The sequence below is a fragment of the Calidris pugnax genome, unplaced genomic scaffold (assembly GCF_001431845.1).
Source record: "Calidris pugnax isolate Ruff unplaced genomic scaffold, ASM143184v1 scaffold435, whole genome shotgun sequence".
Classification (NCBI taxonomy): Eukaryota; Metazoa; Chordata; class Aves; order Charadriiformes; family Scolopacidae; genus Calidris; species Calidris pugnax.
This window is the reverse complement of record NW_015091240.1, coordinates 1,721,969-1,741,574: the sequence shown is the minus strand read 5'-3', so window position 1 is coordinate 1,741,574 and position 19,606 is coordinate 1,721,969. Positions and strand designations below refer to the sequence as shown.

At 37.3% G+C, this 19,606-nt stretch overlaps 1 protein-coding gene across 2 annotated transcripts in view; it reads left to right on the top strand.

Moving 5' to 3' along the window:
• Positions 1 to 19,606, top strand: part of KCNQ1 (potassium channel, voltage gated KQT-like subfamily Q, member 1) — a 365,443-nt gene that overhangs the window by 233,251 nt on the left and 112,586 nt on the right. For both annotated transcript variants that reach the window (XM_014959920.1, XM_014959919.1), the window contains one exon: positions 18,078 to 18,153. In XM_014959920.1, the coding sequence (XP_014815406.1) occupies positions 18,078 to 18,153 (76 nt within the window). The remainder of the gene's footprint in view (positions 1 to 18,077; positions 18,154 to 19,606) is intronic.

Below are 19,606 nucleotides of genomic sequence, written 5' to 3'. Positions count from 1 at the left end.
TGTAGTGAGGCTCTGTTCCTGCCAATGACCCTGTTCTTATAAAAACAGTCATTTTTAGAAAATGCATTGATTTCTTGCACCAAACAGCAAACTTAATAGAACATCTGTATAATTGCAAAGCTTAGTTAGGAAAACTACATTAAATACCAAAAGTGAGTGATGGAAGTGAAATGGGAATAGAGGTGTTAATAAGAGAGAAAATTAGCAGCTATAGAGAAATCTACCTAAACTCTCCTTTTTGTTTGAATAAAGATTTTGCATTCTTGTTTTGTCACTGTGCTGTAAACGGTCACATAAATGTTGCTATTCATAGGCACAGAAAAAGGTAGGAGATCTGGGGACTGAGAAAATCTGTTGTACAGGCAAATTTGAGAGCAGATGCGGTGGTGCACTTGGCTTTTGCACTTTGGCTCTTACCATAAACCAGGGCTTTCTTCCTGTGCAGACCACTGCTTATTCTTTGTGCCTTTATAAGCAGAGATGGCTGAATATTGCTACATATCTGATCATAAATTGGGAAATTTCCTGGTTTATGTTTGTGCAAGTGTGCGTGTACAATGTTTTCTTTGCACTTTAATTCATTGTGTTTGTAGGAAGTGTTGGGCTAGAAAAATGTTGGTTCACCAGTATATCATCAGTACATACCTCCCTCTTTTTTTCCTCATGTTCTCATTCTTAATTGGTATTTCAAAAAAAGAAAAAAAAAAGGAAGGTGTTCAAATAATTTCATGGGACTCAGAATTTTTGGCTTTGCCACAGGCTTCCTGTGTAACCCTGGAGAAGTTGCTTAATATACCACATTTTGACAAGGGGCTGGAAAAAGGTGGTTATGTGAAGCAAGAAAGTATTTGCCTATGTTTTCTGAAATGAGAATTCTCCATAATAAATCTAACAAGCAAGTCAGGCACAGCAACTTCTAGTGAACCCTTAATTTGTAAGTGTTTTTTAATGGGATGAAATTATCCTCACCAGCAGGTCTGAGTATTTCTAAGAAACTGCACATAGACTTTTTAGAGACAACCTCAGCAGATGTTCAGGCATCTATCCAGGTATCTAAAGATAATAGAAGGAATTCCAACCCACTGATGTCAATAACAAAACTCTTATTGACTTGGGCATGCCAAGATTTTACCCCGTCACAGAACTGTGCTAAGTCTTGTGAAAGAACAGCTCTCCACAACTGGATGAAGATGAGAAATAATTTTAGAGCACATCCTCTTGTATTATGGCCTGTCTGCCTTTTATGTTCTCTTGAAGAGCTGGTGTGAAGGCGTAGTTGAATACTTAAGTTTAGGATGTTTGAAAAAAACAAGCATAAATGCTCTTCTTGTCATTGGCTTGGTTCTTTTTCACTAACAGGTGATTATACATTTGCTATTTCCTGAACACTGATTTGAGCACTGGCAATGCCAGCACCTATGTTGTAATTTTTTCCTGTTTAAAGATAGATAACCACCATGCTGGATACCTTTCCTGAGCTTCCAAGAACTATTCAATCGTCTCAAAGCACATTTTTTTAATAAAAAAATCATTACTGTTGTAAATTGTTTGAAGTCTTGAGAAAAGGGAGAGTATGTTCCTGTTGAATTCAGAAAAAAAACTATGTGCTTTCAGGTCAAAAGTTCTCATGTTCAGTCCTCGTTGCCAATTATCTACTTAGGTGAGAGTACATTGCAAAACCTAAATAATTATGTGTTATTATATAATCCACATGTTTTTTATTTAAGGCTGTCTTAGTAACTGAGTAACATATACTAGCAACACATAATAGGGCAGATTTTTTGTTTCAGTGAATTCATACCAGTTATTTTAGCTATCTCACTTAAATTCTCTGTATTGCCACTGACTGAAATAGCATACTTGAACTGTCTTTTGGGCCTTCAAGTTAGGTGTATATCTGCTTCGCTTTTAGGTGGAAAAGCACCTTGACGCTTACAAATTGGTGCTGTATATAAAATCCTTGTTAAGAATCAACAAGCTTGAAAGGGCCTGACCTCATTTACAGCATACAACTTTTCCTCTATTTTGTATTCTGCTTCTTTTTTTTTTCCTTCAAAAAACAGCTTTAGTATCCTCCCTACCTGAAACAAAAAGCGAACTAAACCTCTAGTTCAGTTGGAACGCTCCAACAATAATCAAACAAATATATATATATATATATATATGTATTTATATACACACAGGAAGAAAATTAATGTATTTTTCTGTAAAAACTATGAGGAATGTGCTACTGCTGCTGATAAATCATTTTGTGGTGTACCGTTTAACATGAAAGAAAGTGAGATTCCATTTCTTATCTAGAAATTCATGTTTCTGAAAGTCAAAATAATAAAAAGCTATCTTTTAAAAAGTAGATATGGGATTTTAGCCACCTTAGATATACTTATTTTGTAAGACGTCAATATGGTGAAGGACTGTTCAGATATAGTTTGGATATAGTTTAATTTGTGATGCAGCTCTAATTATTTAGTAAATGCTTGTTCTTGTAATTGAAGGTGAACTTTTACAGTGCTTTGTTTTAATAATTTCAAATATTAGAATAAAAACAAGTTTTGGAACTGCTTTTTGTACTATAAAAAACTGTCTTTAGCCCACCAGCAATTAAATTTTATCTGAATGTGAATCTTAGGAGCAAGTATTGTTTAAGGATTAAGGACACTGCAGTTGCTGTTCAGTAATATACATCATAACAGCATTCACTTCTGCCCAGATTCAGGAAAACATTCTAATATAAAAGATCATTTAAGTGGCCTTTATTCTAGGCCTGACTGTAACCAAATAATTGCCCTAATTGCTTATAATCAATGTGTCATTGGGAAGCAGTAGCTAAAGGTGTCAATATAGGCTGCTGTGTAAGATAAAACATTTCAGGGCATTCCATACCACTGGAGAAAAAAGGAATTACATTTAAAAAAAGCACAAATTCAATTTAGTCACCTAATTACCCAAATAGAAATAATTTGTTTGTCGTTGCTCTATTTTATCTGGTTTATATGCATGTACACATAGCCAACACATGTAACAATGCCCATTTGATAACCCATTCTAGAAAGCAATATCGTCTTAGTCTTCTCAATAAATTCAGCAGTGGATAAACATTCAGAGGTTTGAGTAAAGATTGCCTCATATGGCGTCTTTCAGACTCATGAAAATCTCATGAGTTTTCAAACTGGGTCATGAAAGTCTTGTGGGAAAAGAGTTTGAGCTAGTTTGTTTGTTTGTTTTTTCCTGCTTCCAATTCAGATGGGAAATTCTGTGAAAATGTCCTTTATTGTGGCATTTCATCCTTGGTGCTTTAGGTCTTAGCTTGCGAACAGAAAAAAATAGTAGGAAGAAAAGATACTTAAACCTTTTTAAATGTAAAAATCCAAAACTTTTCCAAAGACCAAAACATTTTTTTCTGGTTTGGTCTGAGATTAAGAGAAATGAATTATGTTTGAATTAAAAGCCAGACTTGTAAAGATATAAAGCAATTCTGAGACAGATGGGTAATCTGTAGGATTTGCCGAAGTGTTTTGTAGTTGGCTGTCTGTCTGCATCTTTAGGAATTTATTTAATATGTTTTAAAAAAAATCCAATGTTACTTAGAAGTGCCAGAGACTGAAATTCTCAGTTACTTGGAAAAAGCACGTTTGCCTTAGGTGTTAAGCCCTGCTGCTCTTCAGAGATGTAACTTTTCATAGGTCTCACACTGGTGCTGCTACAGGGGTAAGTTGCCCACAGGTCGAGCCGCAGCCACAGCTCCACAGAGCTGCTTGCCAGCAGACACCAGGCCTGGCTTGAAAAAACTCATGGCCGAGTCCCTGACCTCTGAAATGCCCACTGGAGTCACTGTGTCCTGCACGCTGTCACCAGGCATTGTCTGCCCACAAGGAGCTGGCAGTGCCTGGCTCTGCCTTTTTGCGGAAACCAGCAAACGAATGTTATTTTTTTTTAAGTTAGGGCACTCCAGGGTGGGGTCTCCACCTGTCGTTACCTACTCCATTACCCAAACTTGTTTGCGATTTCTCTGGTTTTAATTGAATTTTAAGCTATTTATAAGCTTGCTTTTCCTTGTGCCCTGATTAGGTCATCAGTTCATATTTAAAACAGCGTTAATAATGTGACATTAACTCTTCTGATAACCTTATAGTTGCTTATTATATGACATTTAATAGGATTTTTAAGTGGAATTCAGGATAGATAATTGTTCATCAGCAAATCTCCAGGAAAATAAAACTTAGGCTAGGAGAAAAGGCAACTTTAATTTTCCTCTAATGTTTGTTCTTTCCTTTGTATTTTAGAAGGCCTACAAAAGTTGAGTAATGGAGATATGTAGAGGAAGAGAAAGGGGGGAAATATCCCATGCACTTCCACTTCTGAATGTGGATAAACGTAGATTTTCATGATTGGCTATTTGCACAAATAGCTATGGTATCACGCTCCATGTGAGGTCTGTGTAGACAAATCCAGTGAGAGTGTGCTTTCATAAACTGCAAGGAGAGGAAAATAATATTAATTAAAAGGGCACATGAGGGGGAAGAGCAAATATAGCCTCAGAAACTGGCTTAGATGAAACTGCACCATCCACAAACAGAATACACTTGGCTTGCTTTCTCTTTCCATACAAGCAATATTAAAACTACAGAGAAAGCCACTCAACGCACTCAGTAAGGCCATACCTACTCCCATGCTTTTCAGCATTATTTCAAAATTCCTAATTGTTTTTCTATCCCTAAAGTGAGTAGAGTTGTAATAATAAAGACTGAAATGAATAATGCAAACTATGCAATCAACTCCGCTCTTCATTTGAGGGTAGCATCGTAAACTAGCACCTTCAGTCCTATTAAAACCTTTGTGATGCCCTAGAACACAATTGAGGTGAAATTTGTTTCAGTTTTCCTGTGTACCTTAGCATACTCTACTCTCTGCTCTTGCCCTGTGCAGAACCTATGGATATAGAGGCATATACAAGGTGTAAAAGTAGCTCATAGAGAAGGACTACTAATTTTCCCCACTTTCTCAGATTTTCAGTGAGGAATCACTGCTGATGTCTGTTGAAATTCTTCTTGTTAATCGTGATTTTGACTTCTCATCACTTTAAAATGCCTTCTCAGTTTTGGTATTTTCAAAATCAAAATTTAGTCCTTTGCCCTTCAGTTCTTCTCTTCAACATACATTAACTTACTTGCCTTGTGTTAAATGAATACTTTCATATACGTAGATCACTATGTATTTTAGTTTATGTAAATGGATATTTTTCTGAAATAATAATTCAAAGTTGGAAATAATTTATGGTCTTGTACTAGCAGTGTATCTGTAAAGCGCTTATTAGGAGGTGCTACAGTGGTTTGACAAGTCCTTTTTCCTCAAAAAAACCTCAGTCTGGGTTCTCACAAAACTTTGAGTGAACAGGTTTTTGCTTGGTTTTAGGGCATTCCTATCATTAGTTTAACACAAAAAGCACAGTTGCACAACTAATAACTACATTGAAAGCCTAATGTAGTGTTTGTGCTCCTTAAAATATGAGGGGTGTATTCTCTAAGTCATGTTCCACTGTGAAGAGATGCCATGCAGCCAAAGAGTAAGGAGAAATAGAAAAAAAGTTATGCTGCAGTGTTGTTTGGTACAAAGGTGGCAAGACTTGTGGAAAGGTGGCTGCACAATTACTGAGTGATGGCGCACAGAGTGAGGGCACTCAAGAGATTTAATAGCTAGAGTCACAGCAGGCTATGAAGGGCTGTGAAAGTGGGACAAGTAACTTATGACCGGTACAACAGAGAGGAGGAACCACAGGACAGATGCAGAAAGCATAAAGGCAAAGGGGAGAAAAAGGTAATTGGAAAGTGTAAGAAAGTCGGAGAAGAAGTTGCCAAGAGCTAATGTGGAGGAAAGTGGCTTAGAGAAGAGATCTGGCTTGCAGTGGCATGGAAGGAGAAGAGGAGATAAGAGCCTTATGCACTGCTCTTTTAAGTAAGACTGTCAGGATTGCTTATTTAAATAAATCAGTGGGGTTCTGATTTGAACCAGCTGAAGGTTTGGCCAATTGCTTCTGATTCTACCTCTTTTGCAGGTAAGACATTTGAGAGGTGTGTGGGTGGGTGTGTATACATATATATATATATATATCTTATATATGTCTTATCTCACACCCCAAAAAAGTAAATTGTCACAGTAGTTTACAAAGTCACAGCCAAGCAAGATACCTTTCTGCTTTCCTAGTTAATATTTGCCATGTTTTTTGTGGTATGACATACAATGTTAATCTTGAGGTGGGAGTCTCCTGATTCTCAGACAAGTATAACACAAACGGTGGCAGTGCTGAGCCCTCCTTAATTTCACTACTAGTATGTTCCCTCAAATAACTGTCCGTCCTGGACTGTAGTCGCTGTTCCAGACATTGGTTGTTCAGTTTTCATTTCCATTTAATTCTTTCTCTGCTGATACTGCCAAGAGAAATGCATGGTCGTATTTGTTCTTTGAATACTGGATTCCTTGACTATATCAATTACACTGAAGAAAAGATTTCTAGGATAAAGAGAACCCACCTAAAACTGGTCAGGACAAGAGATTCCTATCCCTTGCGCTGAGCGTAGTTGAGCTGATTCTCTACCCTTATTGAGGAAATGCTGCTTTGCAGAAATGTGTGTTGCAAAACTGTAAAGTTATGAAGTGAGATGATACTTTTAACAAAGTACTTGACTGTAAATCATTCTGTAAACATAATCACATATTTAAACAATGAGATGGGAATATTAAGCAAAATATTTTTTTCTGTGTAACAGAACTTAAGTTGAAAGGTACAACAGGCTTGTTAACAGTTTCTCAGAGGGAGAAAGTAATTAAAACACATGGTGTTTTCCATATCTAACTTGCTAGAGAGTAACTCTAGGCCAAAAAATATGTTGCTGAGCTGTTCTTATGCTTTGAAGCCACAGAAAGAAATGGAGTTCACATACCAGAGTAGTTAGTCCCAGCCAGTTTCTGTCTCCAGCATATCAGCTCATAAAATTTCTCCTGTCTTTTTGCAATAGTAATAACACAGTATATTCTTTAACTGTTAGCTAGAACAGGAGGACTTAGATGTTTTGGGTCAGATTTTCCACACCAAAGATATGGACCTAGTTAGTAAGTGTGTATCTAGAATTCTTCTAAATATATCATATATATTTGCTATCTTAAAAGTTTGCTGATCCCTCAATATGCTAAGCAAGTGTGTAAGTTCAGGCACATGTTCTCCCCTTGACTTCAATAAGGCGACCCGTGAACATCAAGTCCTACACCCACTTTGGTGAGATGAGGGGCTTCCAAGCAGCTCAATACCTTTAGGCAGGAGCTTTTGAACAGGATGTGCTTTAAAGAAGGGTTTATCTAGCTAGCCATTTTGAACACATAATTCACTAAATGCGATACAGTCAGTATTTTTAGTGTCCTTCAAGCTGCAAGGTACCTCTTCCATCACACTCATACAATTTGTGCATCCAGTTATGTATGGAACAGGTCAGATTGTCACAATTATTTAGGTACCTCATGAGATTTTTCAGAACTATGCATCCCAACCTAATTAGATGGGCTGATAGACATCTTTGGAAATCCCAGTGGGGACATCTATAAGTGTCCTTCAATATGAGCTTGGGTTCACAAGAGAAAAAGATGAAATCTTGATCTGAGCATCTGCAGGGCTAAAGTGAAGCGAGGGAGATGGTATTTGAAATTGGACTGTGGCTTTCAGAAGTAGTAGCAATAATAGGATGAAGGTGAAGCAGTTGAAGATCTAATCTTAAATTTTCAACAAAGAACGAGTTTGTGAAAAAGTCAGTCTTTGGTTTGAAACAATTAAAAAAAAATAATGTTGTGACTATTCTAGTTACTGAGATTTGCTAACGCATGATTTGACTCATCATGATTTGACTTGGTCAAAACAGAGAATGGTGGTAATAACAAAAGTTCTCTCTTACACTCACTGTTTTCCCCAAATCTTTCCTTGCAAGTACAATTACATTAATCAGTTTTAGCAAGCTATTTAGAAAACAGACTAGGATTTTTTTAGCTTGTCTCTCTGACAAAAACCAGGTTTTTTTAGTGCAAAATTTTAGCCATGACTGCATTTTTTGGATTCTCCCACTACGTGCCCAGTAACTAAGACTGAATTCATCTTCATGCTGCATTTTTCTCATATCTCAGGTAGCTACTTCTTTACTTGAAAAAGATTCAGTTGCTCATCATTGCCACTTTAGAGACATTTTTCCTATTAATTACAGCCTTTTCAGTGAAGTACAGAAACACCCTAGCTTTTCATCAGGAGACATGGACAAAAGTAACACTTCACTGAACAGCAGCCAATAAAGGGACAGAGGTTGAATTACCATGGGCAAATATTGTGTGTGCGGATGAGTGATGTTGCAGTAAGCTTAAAATTATCTCTCCTCGTTTTTAAACTGTCCTGGGTTGGTTTCTTTAGGATTTGCTCTAAAATATTACACTGGTGTAGAGATTTAACATGATGTACCATCATACTTTATTTCAATCACAGCACGTTTCTGGTTTTAATCATACCGTTGTGTCACATATGTGAGTGAATTTCTGGAAGTACTGGAACTACGACTCTGACCAGGTATAGACTAATTCTTCTTGGTGATCCTGATATTCCAATCAATTCTTTTACACTGTGTTTTTTCATTTTATATATATATATTTATATATATATATATAAAAGGCTGGATCTTACAATTCAGGTTTGAACAGGCTATTCTGGGCTTGGGTTTTTTCTGTCCAGTGAGCCATAAGAAAGGCTAAAATGATAGGGAAATAGTTTGGGATCTTAAAAGATAATACAGAAATGCTCTTTATATCATCTTAATGCTCTTACATATTTCTGAATAGAAATTACCACTAATATGTTAGTATTAGTTCTCTTGTTGCCTGATCAAGGGGTTTATAACCTTATGGTGAGACGACAGGCTGCTAGTTACTTTTTCCCAGTGAAATATAGCCTGATATTCAAAACCAGAGGCCTGTGTTTGCCAGGTCTTGCTCTATAAGAGAGATCCTAATCTCAACAAGATAAACTGCTTAAATAAAAGTTGATGAAAGAACAGTCCGAATAGTGGATTATGCTGTAACTGTTTTACAGTGCTTTGCTTTAGGACAATTCTGTGTTTTTGTCCTTAGGGAAGTCAGTTGAAGAGCTCAAGTTTTTGGTGTTTACAGAATTGTATTAATCTTGATTTTTACAAAGTTAATTTCTGTTTAGTACTTGCATATTCATTTTCATTTTGTACTGGGAAGAAATTATGGGGAAAGGGTTAAGAGCATGCTTGCTCTTCATCTGTTTTAAATCCATAAATGTGAGCCCCTGTGCTGTTTCTAGGTTTCAGATTACACTCTGTGATTTATAGGAAAAGGCTGTTCTCCACAAGTTGAAGTCCCATGTGTTTCTCCACCATTGTAAAATAACAAATCCTTGAGAAAGCTTCCAGTTCCAAAAATTGCAGTTTTGAACTACATTTGTAACTGCTTATTTTTTTGAAGCAACGGCATTGGCATGGGAAGTGAAGTCCCCTTGTCCTAATGCTATCTGTTCAAGGTTTGCCATGCTTTTCATTGCAGCTTGCAAAAACTGTAGCAACACCCTTATGTTGTTAGTCTTCTATCACTTTATTTTTTGAGGATACACCCACTAAAAAGTGCAGCTGTGAGCAGACACTTATATCATTCTGCATGTTACATCCAGAGCTCCTACAGAGCTGGCAGGCCAGAAGCCACGGTGACCTAACAGACTATTCTAGTGTCTCAGGGTGTAAATCAGCACAGTATTTGGCCTCAGGTTTTTCAGTTGATTTCTGTGGCAATGATGGGGTATTTTTTGATACGGTATACTTTCAGAATATAATGCTTAGAAACAGCTTTGCAGCGGCACCATCCATCTTCTCTTTTTCTTTATTAAACGGCAGGAGAATTTGCCAGTCATCTCTGTAGTAGAAACCAGCACAGAAAACGTTAGGCTTTCTGAAATATATTGTCACTGATTCAGGGAATGTAAATATTGCTGTTCAGGTCAACAGCCTTTTTCTTGCAGATATTTTTTCCTGCTGTAATTCCTGTGTCTGCAACAGGAGAGCTGCTTTATTTTGTCAGTCACAACTGTGTAATGACTTTCATTTGTGCTGAACAGCTGAGATAGTCTCTTGATTTGCCTATTTGCCATGGTATAATAGCCTGAACTTGTGAGGGTGTATGAGTGAATCTAACCTCTTGCCTATGATTGGTTTTATGAAGAAAAAACAACTTTTTAAATGTCTATTCACCATTATTTAAAAATACACTTATCACTGAGATGAGGGAAAAAACTGAAGGAGCTTCTGGCTAAACTAATTGTGTGAAGTTAAGTAAGTACCAATGCAATATTGTTTTGACCTTTCAGGGATCCTCTATGAACTGCGTCAGTAGTTGACCTAATAAAAGCTTACTTCTTTTGTTGAAAATGAAAGTTTAACTGGAATGTTATTACTAGTATTCTGTGATGAGTCTTAATTAAGATGTGAGATACACATCTTTAAATTAGCATGTTAAAGTATTATGTAGAGTGGAAACAAATAATTGAGAATTCTTAATGAGTTGATCAAAATGTTGATGCTTTTACATCTCGTACTTGGCATTAGATATTTCTGTGTACAGAAATACAGATATTTCTGTGTACATTGTGTCTGTGTGTTCTGGGCAATGCAATTTAAGCCAAATAGAAAATCCAGACTCAGTCTTGACTTTGCAGTCGTCATGGAACTCCCTATGTCAAATACAACAAAGAGCTACCATGTAGTGTTAACAGCCTGTTGAGCATAATGAAGTAATGCAACATCAGCCGGTTTAATATTCAAAGGTTACTGTAAGTTTAATAGGCCAACAATAGAGAGGCAAGTAACCATAGGCAATATGGTTATTTCTTCTGAGGATCGCTGACTGTAGCCCTGTATACCCTTGTATAATTCAGACCCATGAATGACAAACTCTGCAAAAAGTATTTTTTTTTAATCTGAAAAGATTGCACTTAACCAGATGCTTCAGAATAATATCCATGGCTTTCCATGTGCACTGAACCACAGTTCTCTTGTGTTCTGTCTTCAGCTTCTTTAGAAAAGGAGTTTAACGTGTCAGACTATGTCTGTAAGACAATGCCATGCATTATTATTTACTTATCTCTGATCTCATTTGTGTCTAGTTACTTTCAAATTGCTTGGCCTTGAAACCGTGTAAAAAAGCAACTGCCTTCTGACTCAACAAGATACAGAGAGCGAAGAGCTGAATAAAAGTTCACTGTCATTTGATATCGGTATCAGTATCAATTGGAAGTTTATACTTATACCACTAAAGTTGGGAACAACAGCCAGTTCTGACAAAATGGAAACTCCTTTTCATATTTGTCCTGTTTTCTTTACAGGGCATTTCAGTCCCTTCCAAAAATAATTTTGTCTTCCTAGCTTTTTCCCCCATGTCCTTTGTGCAACTTCCCATACCCTGGTAACAGATTTAAGTAAAAGCAGAATTGTGAAAATATACAGCAAAGGTGATTTAGAACATACAAAAAATCTCATGTTCTTGCCTGGTTTCAACATGAACTTTTATAATGAGTGTTATGTTCTTCACTAGGATCATTGTGGGCAGATCACAAAGGAAATGTCTGATCTGTTTGCTCCAGCATACCATTAGTTCTGAAAACATATCCATGATTTTTTTTCTAGCTACAACAGTTTCCCTTGGTTCTAGATGTACTATGTGTTGGACCATTTCCCTCAAGATGAACAAATTTGAGCATTGCAGTCCAAAATCTTATGCTATTTAGCTATTCTGGATCCTCTTCTGTTTAGTTGGAAACAATTTTTTGTTTTGTTTGTCAGGATATGCTGGGTAATAGAGGGACAACTGGGCATGGAGCAGAGAGTCAGCATGCTTGAAAACTGCTCTTAGTGGTGCATTTATCTTCCTTATCCTGTGTCCACTCCCCCAGTATCCCATGAATGCTTTGCAGAAAGCTGTTCTTGAAAATTCAGTTGTAAAATAATCTCGAGTTGGAGCAATGTAGTCATTGTGCAGCAGTATAAATGTTGGAGGGCTTGTACTTCAGGTGAGTTATGAAGCCAAGCCCCTTGTGAGACTTGTGTTCCCTGTCAAAAAACAGCTTCCTAAAACTTAGGTGCTTTATGCCATCTCTTGCTGATCCACATGGCAGTTACTATTTTGACCTGTGTTAACTCCAGGTCAGGAAAGCAATGGTTCTTTCCCTTCTCAAGCCTGCAGTTAAATATTCATCTCAGATTGCCTTGTTATGAGCATATTTTAAAGGGCTAGACTGATGATCTGCATTTTCCAGAGTTGCTCTGAGTCTCAAATTGCCATTAGTGTCTGAAACAGGTCAAGTCACTTGAGCTTGTTTCCCCTTTCCATATCAACCCCCACCTCCTGCTTCCCCGCTGCCCCTTGGACACCTCTCCCAGGTCACAGGTGGGGAGCTCAAGATTCTTCCTGACCTGCCAAATGTGGCTGATCAGGTTTCCCACCAGCTGCGCAAAGTCTCCCAAAGCAGGAGAAAATCCCCAGAGCCAGGCTGAAGGCAGCGCATGTGCCCTTCTCCAGCTGTACACCAGTGCTACATCTCTGCTGAGGTGCAGCTGGGAGCTGGGGAGATCCCCTCACGTTCCATGTTGTGGTTGCTGAGCTGCCCACCTCATGGGGAGGCTGCACCTTGCCAACAGCTTCCCCCATTTATATACCATGCTCCAATGGCATGCCTATGAAAAACCTACACAGTTTTTTTCCTTTGTAAAACGTTTCTTATAATAGTAGGCTATTTTTATTATTAACTGATGATATTAAAACATCAAAATCCTCCAAAGACAATGTTATTTTTTAAACTTGTTCTTTTTTCCATGTCCCTTAAAAATCCACAAACCAAGATAAAACAGACTATCTGTGGAGAAAAGAGGATTGCTATAACTACACGAGCAGATTTCTGAGTTACGCCCATGACTTTTGAGAAGGGAGACATGAAAGCTGCCGTAAAATAAAATACAAATCTATTAAAATATGACTGTGAATTTAAAATTGCCTATTTTAAATTTTAAAAAAAGACCAACCATAGACATTTGGGAGAATACCTATTGCGGGAGGAGCTTAAAAATAATAATTCAGTTTAAGCTAATTCCCCTGGGGCTATATTCACATGCAGTAAATAATAACCAAGATATTTACTGGCTGAAGGGTTCACCAAAAGAGTGAATTTGACGTTACCCTTACAGAGTATTCTTGCAGAGAAATTTTTAAATTTATATTCACTAATACTCCTTTGGGGAGTCAGCCCCTGCATTCCCCTAGATAGGGAACAGAAATTACATTGTGAGACATGCATTTAAATCAAAACAGCTTGTATTTTTAAAATTAAATGCTTGACATTATTAATCTAACACTATAGAAACTATTAATCAAATTCATAAAAATCATTTGCTGCTGACATAGAATTATTCAGCGCTTAGATGAACAAGTACATTTAATGAAATCTTAGCTGTTCATGACCAATTTGCAAGCATGAATAAGAGTTCAGTAGACATAGATCTTTTGTAATCAGATTACAGTTCTCCAGTAATTACTAGAATGCTTTTGACTGCTAAGACCAAAGAAGTTTTTAAAATCTAGCTTACCTGCTATTTGTGATTCTTGTTCTGTATTATATCTGTTATCTCTGTTTTCCTATTGCATTTAAACCTGTGAAGACTGTGGAGGTGAGGACTATGGGGGATAGCTGAATTAATTTCATTTGGCTTGTCACTAGTTTCTAACTTTACTTTCATAAATGGATGGGAAGTCCAGAGTGGCAAGATCTAGTAAAGAATGTTTGTCCATTAAAAATAAACATTCATATGTTGAAAATGTTATGAGACTTTACTCATGTAAACACTATTTATGTAAACACTAAGCTTGGCTGAAGCCCATTTAATAAAATTTTGTAATTGGTTTGCTCTTCAAGTGTTGTCAAACTTTACTAACACTTCTGGGCAGCTTTTACTGGTTTGTCCTGAAGATGGTTTTTGTGAATCATTTACGGGCCAGGGTGTATTTTGAGATGCCCCAATAAATATATCATAATGGTGGCAAACAACAGTTGCCAAGCTGTAGCAACAAATAAAAGGAAAAGCTGGGTAGTCTACATTATTTTAAATAATCAGTGATTCTGATTTTTTTTCCTGGTATGGTGATCAAGCATTTCCTATTACAGAATACACAGCGATGCAACCTAATCCCTTCCAATTTATCACATCTAAAATGTTGCCCAGTACAGAGGGACTCCCATCAACCGTAATGGGCAGGGAATGACATAATGTGTGAAAAGACAAGAATAACTTTGAGCCACAGCAAATTCTACACCAAAAGCGCCTGGAGGACTAATGCTGAAAGATTTCATTAGACTTAAATGCACTAATGAAATGGCTTAATGTAGTTACTCTGAATCTCATCTACCAGATTCTGTCACAAGGAATGCTTTTCAGTGCCTGAATGGAAAAAATATTTCAGTTCACATGCAAAACGTATTATTAAAATCTGATGTGTTAAAGATAAAGTTCAAGTCTAAATAACAATTAGTGCCAAGAACTTCAGGCAAACCGACTTCAGCCTTCTTTCTTAATACTTTAGCTCTGTCCTAAGTCAGAAATTTAAGATGACTGCAGAGAATTTAAATATGTTTGAAAACTGAGCTTGACTTCAGATCAGTGTTAGGTTTACTGAGAAATGGGCATTCTGTAAAAGATATTATAAATCTGTTTCTCTCTCCTACTGAGTTTTCGTTCTTGTTAAACTCATTTTGAATAGACAGCATTGACCTTTTAATTCTGATAATATCAACATCCATGTACGTTGGGAGATCTGTGCCAGACATTATGGTCCTGATAATAAAACATTCTACAAATGAACAAAAAAGCAAATGTTATAAATGGGAAATTAGCAGCGCCTTTCCTCTGTCTTGTTTCTTCAATATTTCTGTTAACACTAAACCAATGTATAGAACACCATCCTGAAATGAAAAGGGCAACAAACTTCTAATGGCATTACTAAGGATTTGATAAAAAATTCAGCAGCTTTGTAAGGACAATAAATATTTCTAATAGTAATTGTTTTTCCTTTCTTGTTCTTTAGTGACAAAACTGTGTATTTCAGAATACGAATTAATCTTGTAAAACTTAATTTAAAAAAAAAAAAAGTTTTATTTTTCTTGAAACATAAACCAACCAATCCATGCAACTGTTTACTTCCTTCTTTGTAAAGCCACCCGTTTTTTGTAACCAAAAATCTTAGCCTTGGTCCCAGAAAGTGTTCTTCTGGGGTGGCCCTGCAGGTCCCTTTGCAGGAAGGAGGCAATCGGGTGCTGGCTGAAGCCGGTGACATTCACTGTGGCAGTCTGTGAATGTGGGATTGGGGAATGAACCATACCTTGGGAAACCTATTGGGGTTTTGGCTGGCTGTGTTGTGAAAAATGAATAATATTGCAGTCAAAAGTACAAACGACTCCATTACAATAGTTTGGGGCATTTATAAGTGTATAACAACTTTCCAACCAAATGAGAATGTTTGTAGAATCACCTGAAGTTCTTTGACGTGCTTGTTTTGTTCCAAATTATGTGAAATTCCAGTCCAGATTTCCAATGGACTAATGAAGAGATCAGGTTTCTTCCAAATGACTTATTGTACATAAAATATTCTAAGAACAAAAGGAGGCAGAAAAAAACCAAATGATTTCTAGTCATTTTATTGTGTCAGGCTTTCTTTTGTAATGTGGGTGCTCGATCCTTTGTGTTTTGTTGCTGGGTGGTTTTTTTTAATCCTTGTTTCTTATGCTTTGAGGAGTGACTGCATCGGCAACAGGTTAATTTTCAGTGCGCAAATAAAGCACACTTAGTTTATACCTGCAAATAATTTAGGTTTGTATGAATCTATTGACCCTATTAGCACCGGGACAGTTTTCTGTTGTTGATGAGTTGTTATATCCTCCTTCACCATTCTGGATCATCCCTATGGGTTCTGACAATGTTATTGCTTCATTGGCAGCTTTGGGACCTAATTCTGAGTCCACAGGAAATGTCACACAGTATGTGCCCTGACAAAGGTGATCTTGATGTCCTGTTTATGTTAAGAAAGAAAACTGCTGGTAGCCAGTGAAAACTATTGGCAATTTTTCTTCAGAAAGGTGCAGACTGAGATGTTGTCCAGTATTGGAAGCAGTAATCTTTAGCTTGATCTTAGGGGCATACAAACTACTTCAGTTTATTTTTTAAGGTAATGTGCTGATGGTTATTGGAATCACTCAAATAGTGATTGGAAGTCCCTTTGGATGTCCTTTATCATGAGATTGATGGGCATGTTGAGGGTGAGGCTCAAAGCCTGGTGAGAGCTCAAGAGAGGAAAATAGCTTTGTTAACACGAGGGCAAAAACCCTGTCTGGTAACCCTGTTGCTACTGCACTTATCAAACAAGCTTTCGCCCAAAGCTAGGCAAAACCAAATGTATAAAAATGGTGGATTTCAATTGCAAGAGAGTTTAGTTGCCCACAGCTACACTGCAGCCAGTGGGCTCTCTGGAGTATCCCAGTAGCCCTTTGAAACTCTTTCCCTCCCATCGGAGACTGGCCCTGCATGGCAGTACATCTCCGAAGGGCATCTCCAGCTGGCTGTGGGGATGCATGCACAGCGAAGGTATGCTGCTGCTGGCTGTAAGCACGCTCAGGTGATGTCATTTCCCACCACGCTCCTAAAAAAAAAATACCCCATATTCCTGAAACTCTTGCTTTCAGGATGGTAATGTATTGAGTGGCTATTTGGCACCTGAGCGTGCTGTATGTCCCCAGAGGTTGCAGATAGCTATTCTGTAACCAGAATTCAGAGATGTCACAAGGGGCTGAACAAACAAATATCGCCAGTTAATGGTTAAACTCTCAATTTACTAAAGCATTTGTTACCAGTTTGCGAAAGAGATCAAACAACCGTGAATCATAACCTTGGCTACTAATTAAATCCTTTATTCCCTTCCCTCATCGCAGAAGCATTTAATCTTAGGGAATCAGGACAGCCTGTTGTGCAGAATTAGATTTTACAGCATAAGCAGAAACAAGCTTACTGTAAGGTTTCCTACTGGAGCTGGAAATGGGAAGGAATAAAATGAGATTATTAACTTTCCCTCCTGGCATGGAAGTTTACGTTAGCACTGAACACTGGCTGGTGTAAAATAGCTGCATCGGAAAATCCTTTTGGTGGTCTAGTTTTTGGGTTTTGCTGAATGGTGAATATCATTTTTATTATCAGGCTGTCTTGCTTCTAGATGATACTCATCATCTAGATAGAGAATGAGGGATTTGGTGTGCTTTACTAGTGACCGTCTGTCTCAAAAATATTTCACTCAGAAATAATGGACTGTGAATAACACCCAGGAGGAAATGATGCAGAAACCAAAATACTACAAGCAGTTTTATTGCAATTGAAATTTATTTCTATTTGTCAGAAGATGTTTTTGTGTTCATCTATGTATACGATGTATAGCTGCATGAGAGTTACACTTTCACACCTTTGATATTTAATAGCAAATTTTTTGGCTCCCATTTCTCTGAAGCAGAACTTTAAAATCCTTGAAGACTTTATTTCCTTTGGTTTTGGAGGAAGTCATCCTTGTCCTAGTAGCAGAGAGATGCAGCAAGGGCTCACAGAGCAGGGATGCCATGAGCTAGCATTAGCCTATTTGTTTACTGGGACATTTTTGCAGAAGTGAAATACTGGAAAGAAGGGTGGAGGTTTGCTTAGACATAGGAAAAGGTTTTGTGGACACCTTTTTTTACTGTGAAATGTATACAAACCTAGCTTAGGTCAGGTAAAATCCTGGATTTTTATAGCCTTCTTGAAAGGTGGGGAAGGTCAACATAATAGTGTGTTGTACTCCCAGGCTGAATCACAACTACTTACATTACACATTCACATGTTAGTGAAGCATTTACTGCAGACTGTTATATTTATTGTCTGGATGGAGATGCTGTTTCACCCCACTCACCTTCCTCATTTTTCCCACAGGCTGCGAGAACACCACCGTGCAGCAATTAAGGTGATTCGTAGGATGCAGTATTTTGTGGCAAAGAAAAAGTTTCAGGTAAGTTGTGAATAAAAAGCTCCTTTTCTAAATAAACCCTTTTATTCTCCTGATTCATTGTTTCTTTTAGAAACTTAAGAGAGACTAACACAATTCATTTCAGTAACCGTGAGCTACACCCACTATTCTCTTCCTCCTTCAATAGCGTGGTTGTTCAGCAGGAGGTTAGTCAACTGTGGATGCAGTGGAAATAGGATAAACTCCTGAAATGGGGTCTGAATTAAAATGTTAAGTGTTATTTTCTGCTAATGGACTTGACCCTTAACCCTCTGTTATCACTGTCTCTTTCTCGCAGTGCAAACATTCTCATATGTCTCCATTAATTCTGAGCTGTATGTTACTGTCATGCTGAGTCAGTAGGATTAGAGATAAAAATACTACCTCAGCCTTGTTTCTGTCTCTTACTCAATGATAATGAAGTCCTGATAAGAAACCAGGGTGGAAATTTGTTAGCATATTGGAAAGTTTCTCCCTCCTTTTTCCTTCTCCCCTCTGCAGAGGTAGGAGACCTCCGTCCCAGTTTGTGATATAATATTTCTCTTTACTCCTCTAGCCTTCACTGACATACATTTCCTGTGTGCCACTTTGCTTGCTATGATATTGTGATACCATAAGCATTTAACAGTAGTTAATTAACCTCATTGCCTGCTCTGAATAAAAAATTCAGACTGCAAACTTTCTAAGCATGTGGTTTCTAAATCAATTTCATTAATCCACTAAAAACACTTGTCAACAGCCTTCAGCTTGATTTAAACCAGGTGAATATATACATATATATATATATGTAAGAAATACATTACTTTACGTAAAATCAATTAATAAGGGACAGTCTCCAGAGAACAGGCTTCAGAACTGGAAACGCAAAGAAAGAGAGGGGCTTAACTGCCCACATCCATTTTCATATATGACCTTGCCACTACTGCATACAATAAACTAAAAAGCTTTTCTGCCCTTAATCTAGACCCCCCCCAAAAAAAGAAGAGCATCCTTTTTCCTTCAAATTTGAAGGGCACAAATTTTAGGATCAGAAAGATGGTGATGATGATGATGACAACTAACAGTCCAAAAGATCATTGTTTCTGTAAGGCAATGCTATTTCAAAACCATGATTCTGACTTCCTCATCGAAATTTTACAGCACTGCCTAAATTCCTTAGCAATTTCCTACTTTGAATCTTTTTATTTTTACTAACATTCATGAGCTAATTTATGGCTAAGTTTGTCTGAGCTTTGCAGAAATTTGTTTCAGTTATGTATAATGTATTCAGCCTGTCCCATTCAGACAGAAATCTCTCATGTTCAGGGTTTTTTTGGAGAGAGTGCTTTCAGAGAGTTTCCACTAGCACATTTCACCTGTTACTTCTATTAGACTAAAATTAAGGAAGGTACAACATCTGGACTACTTGAAAATAAGTTTTATAGTCATTTTGTTGAGAAGGTCCTTAACACCTGCT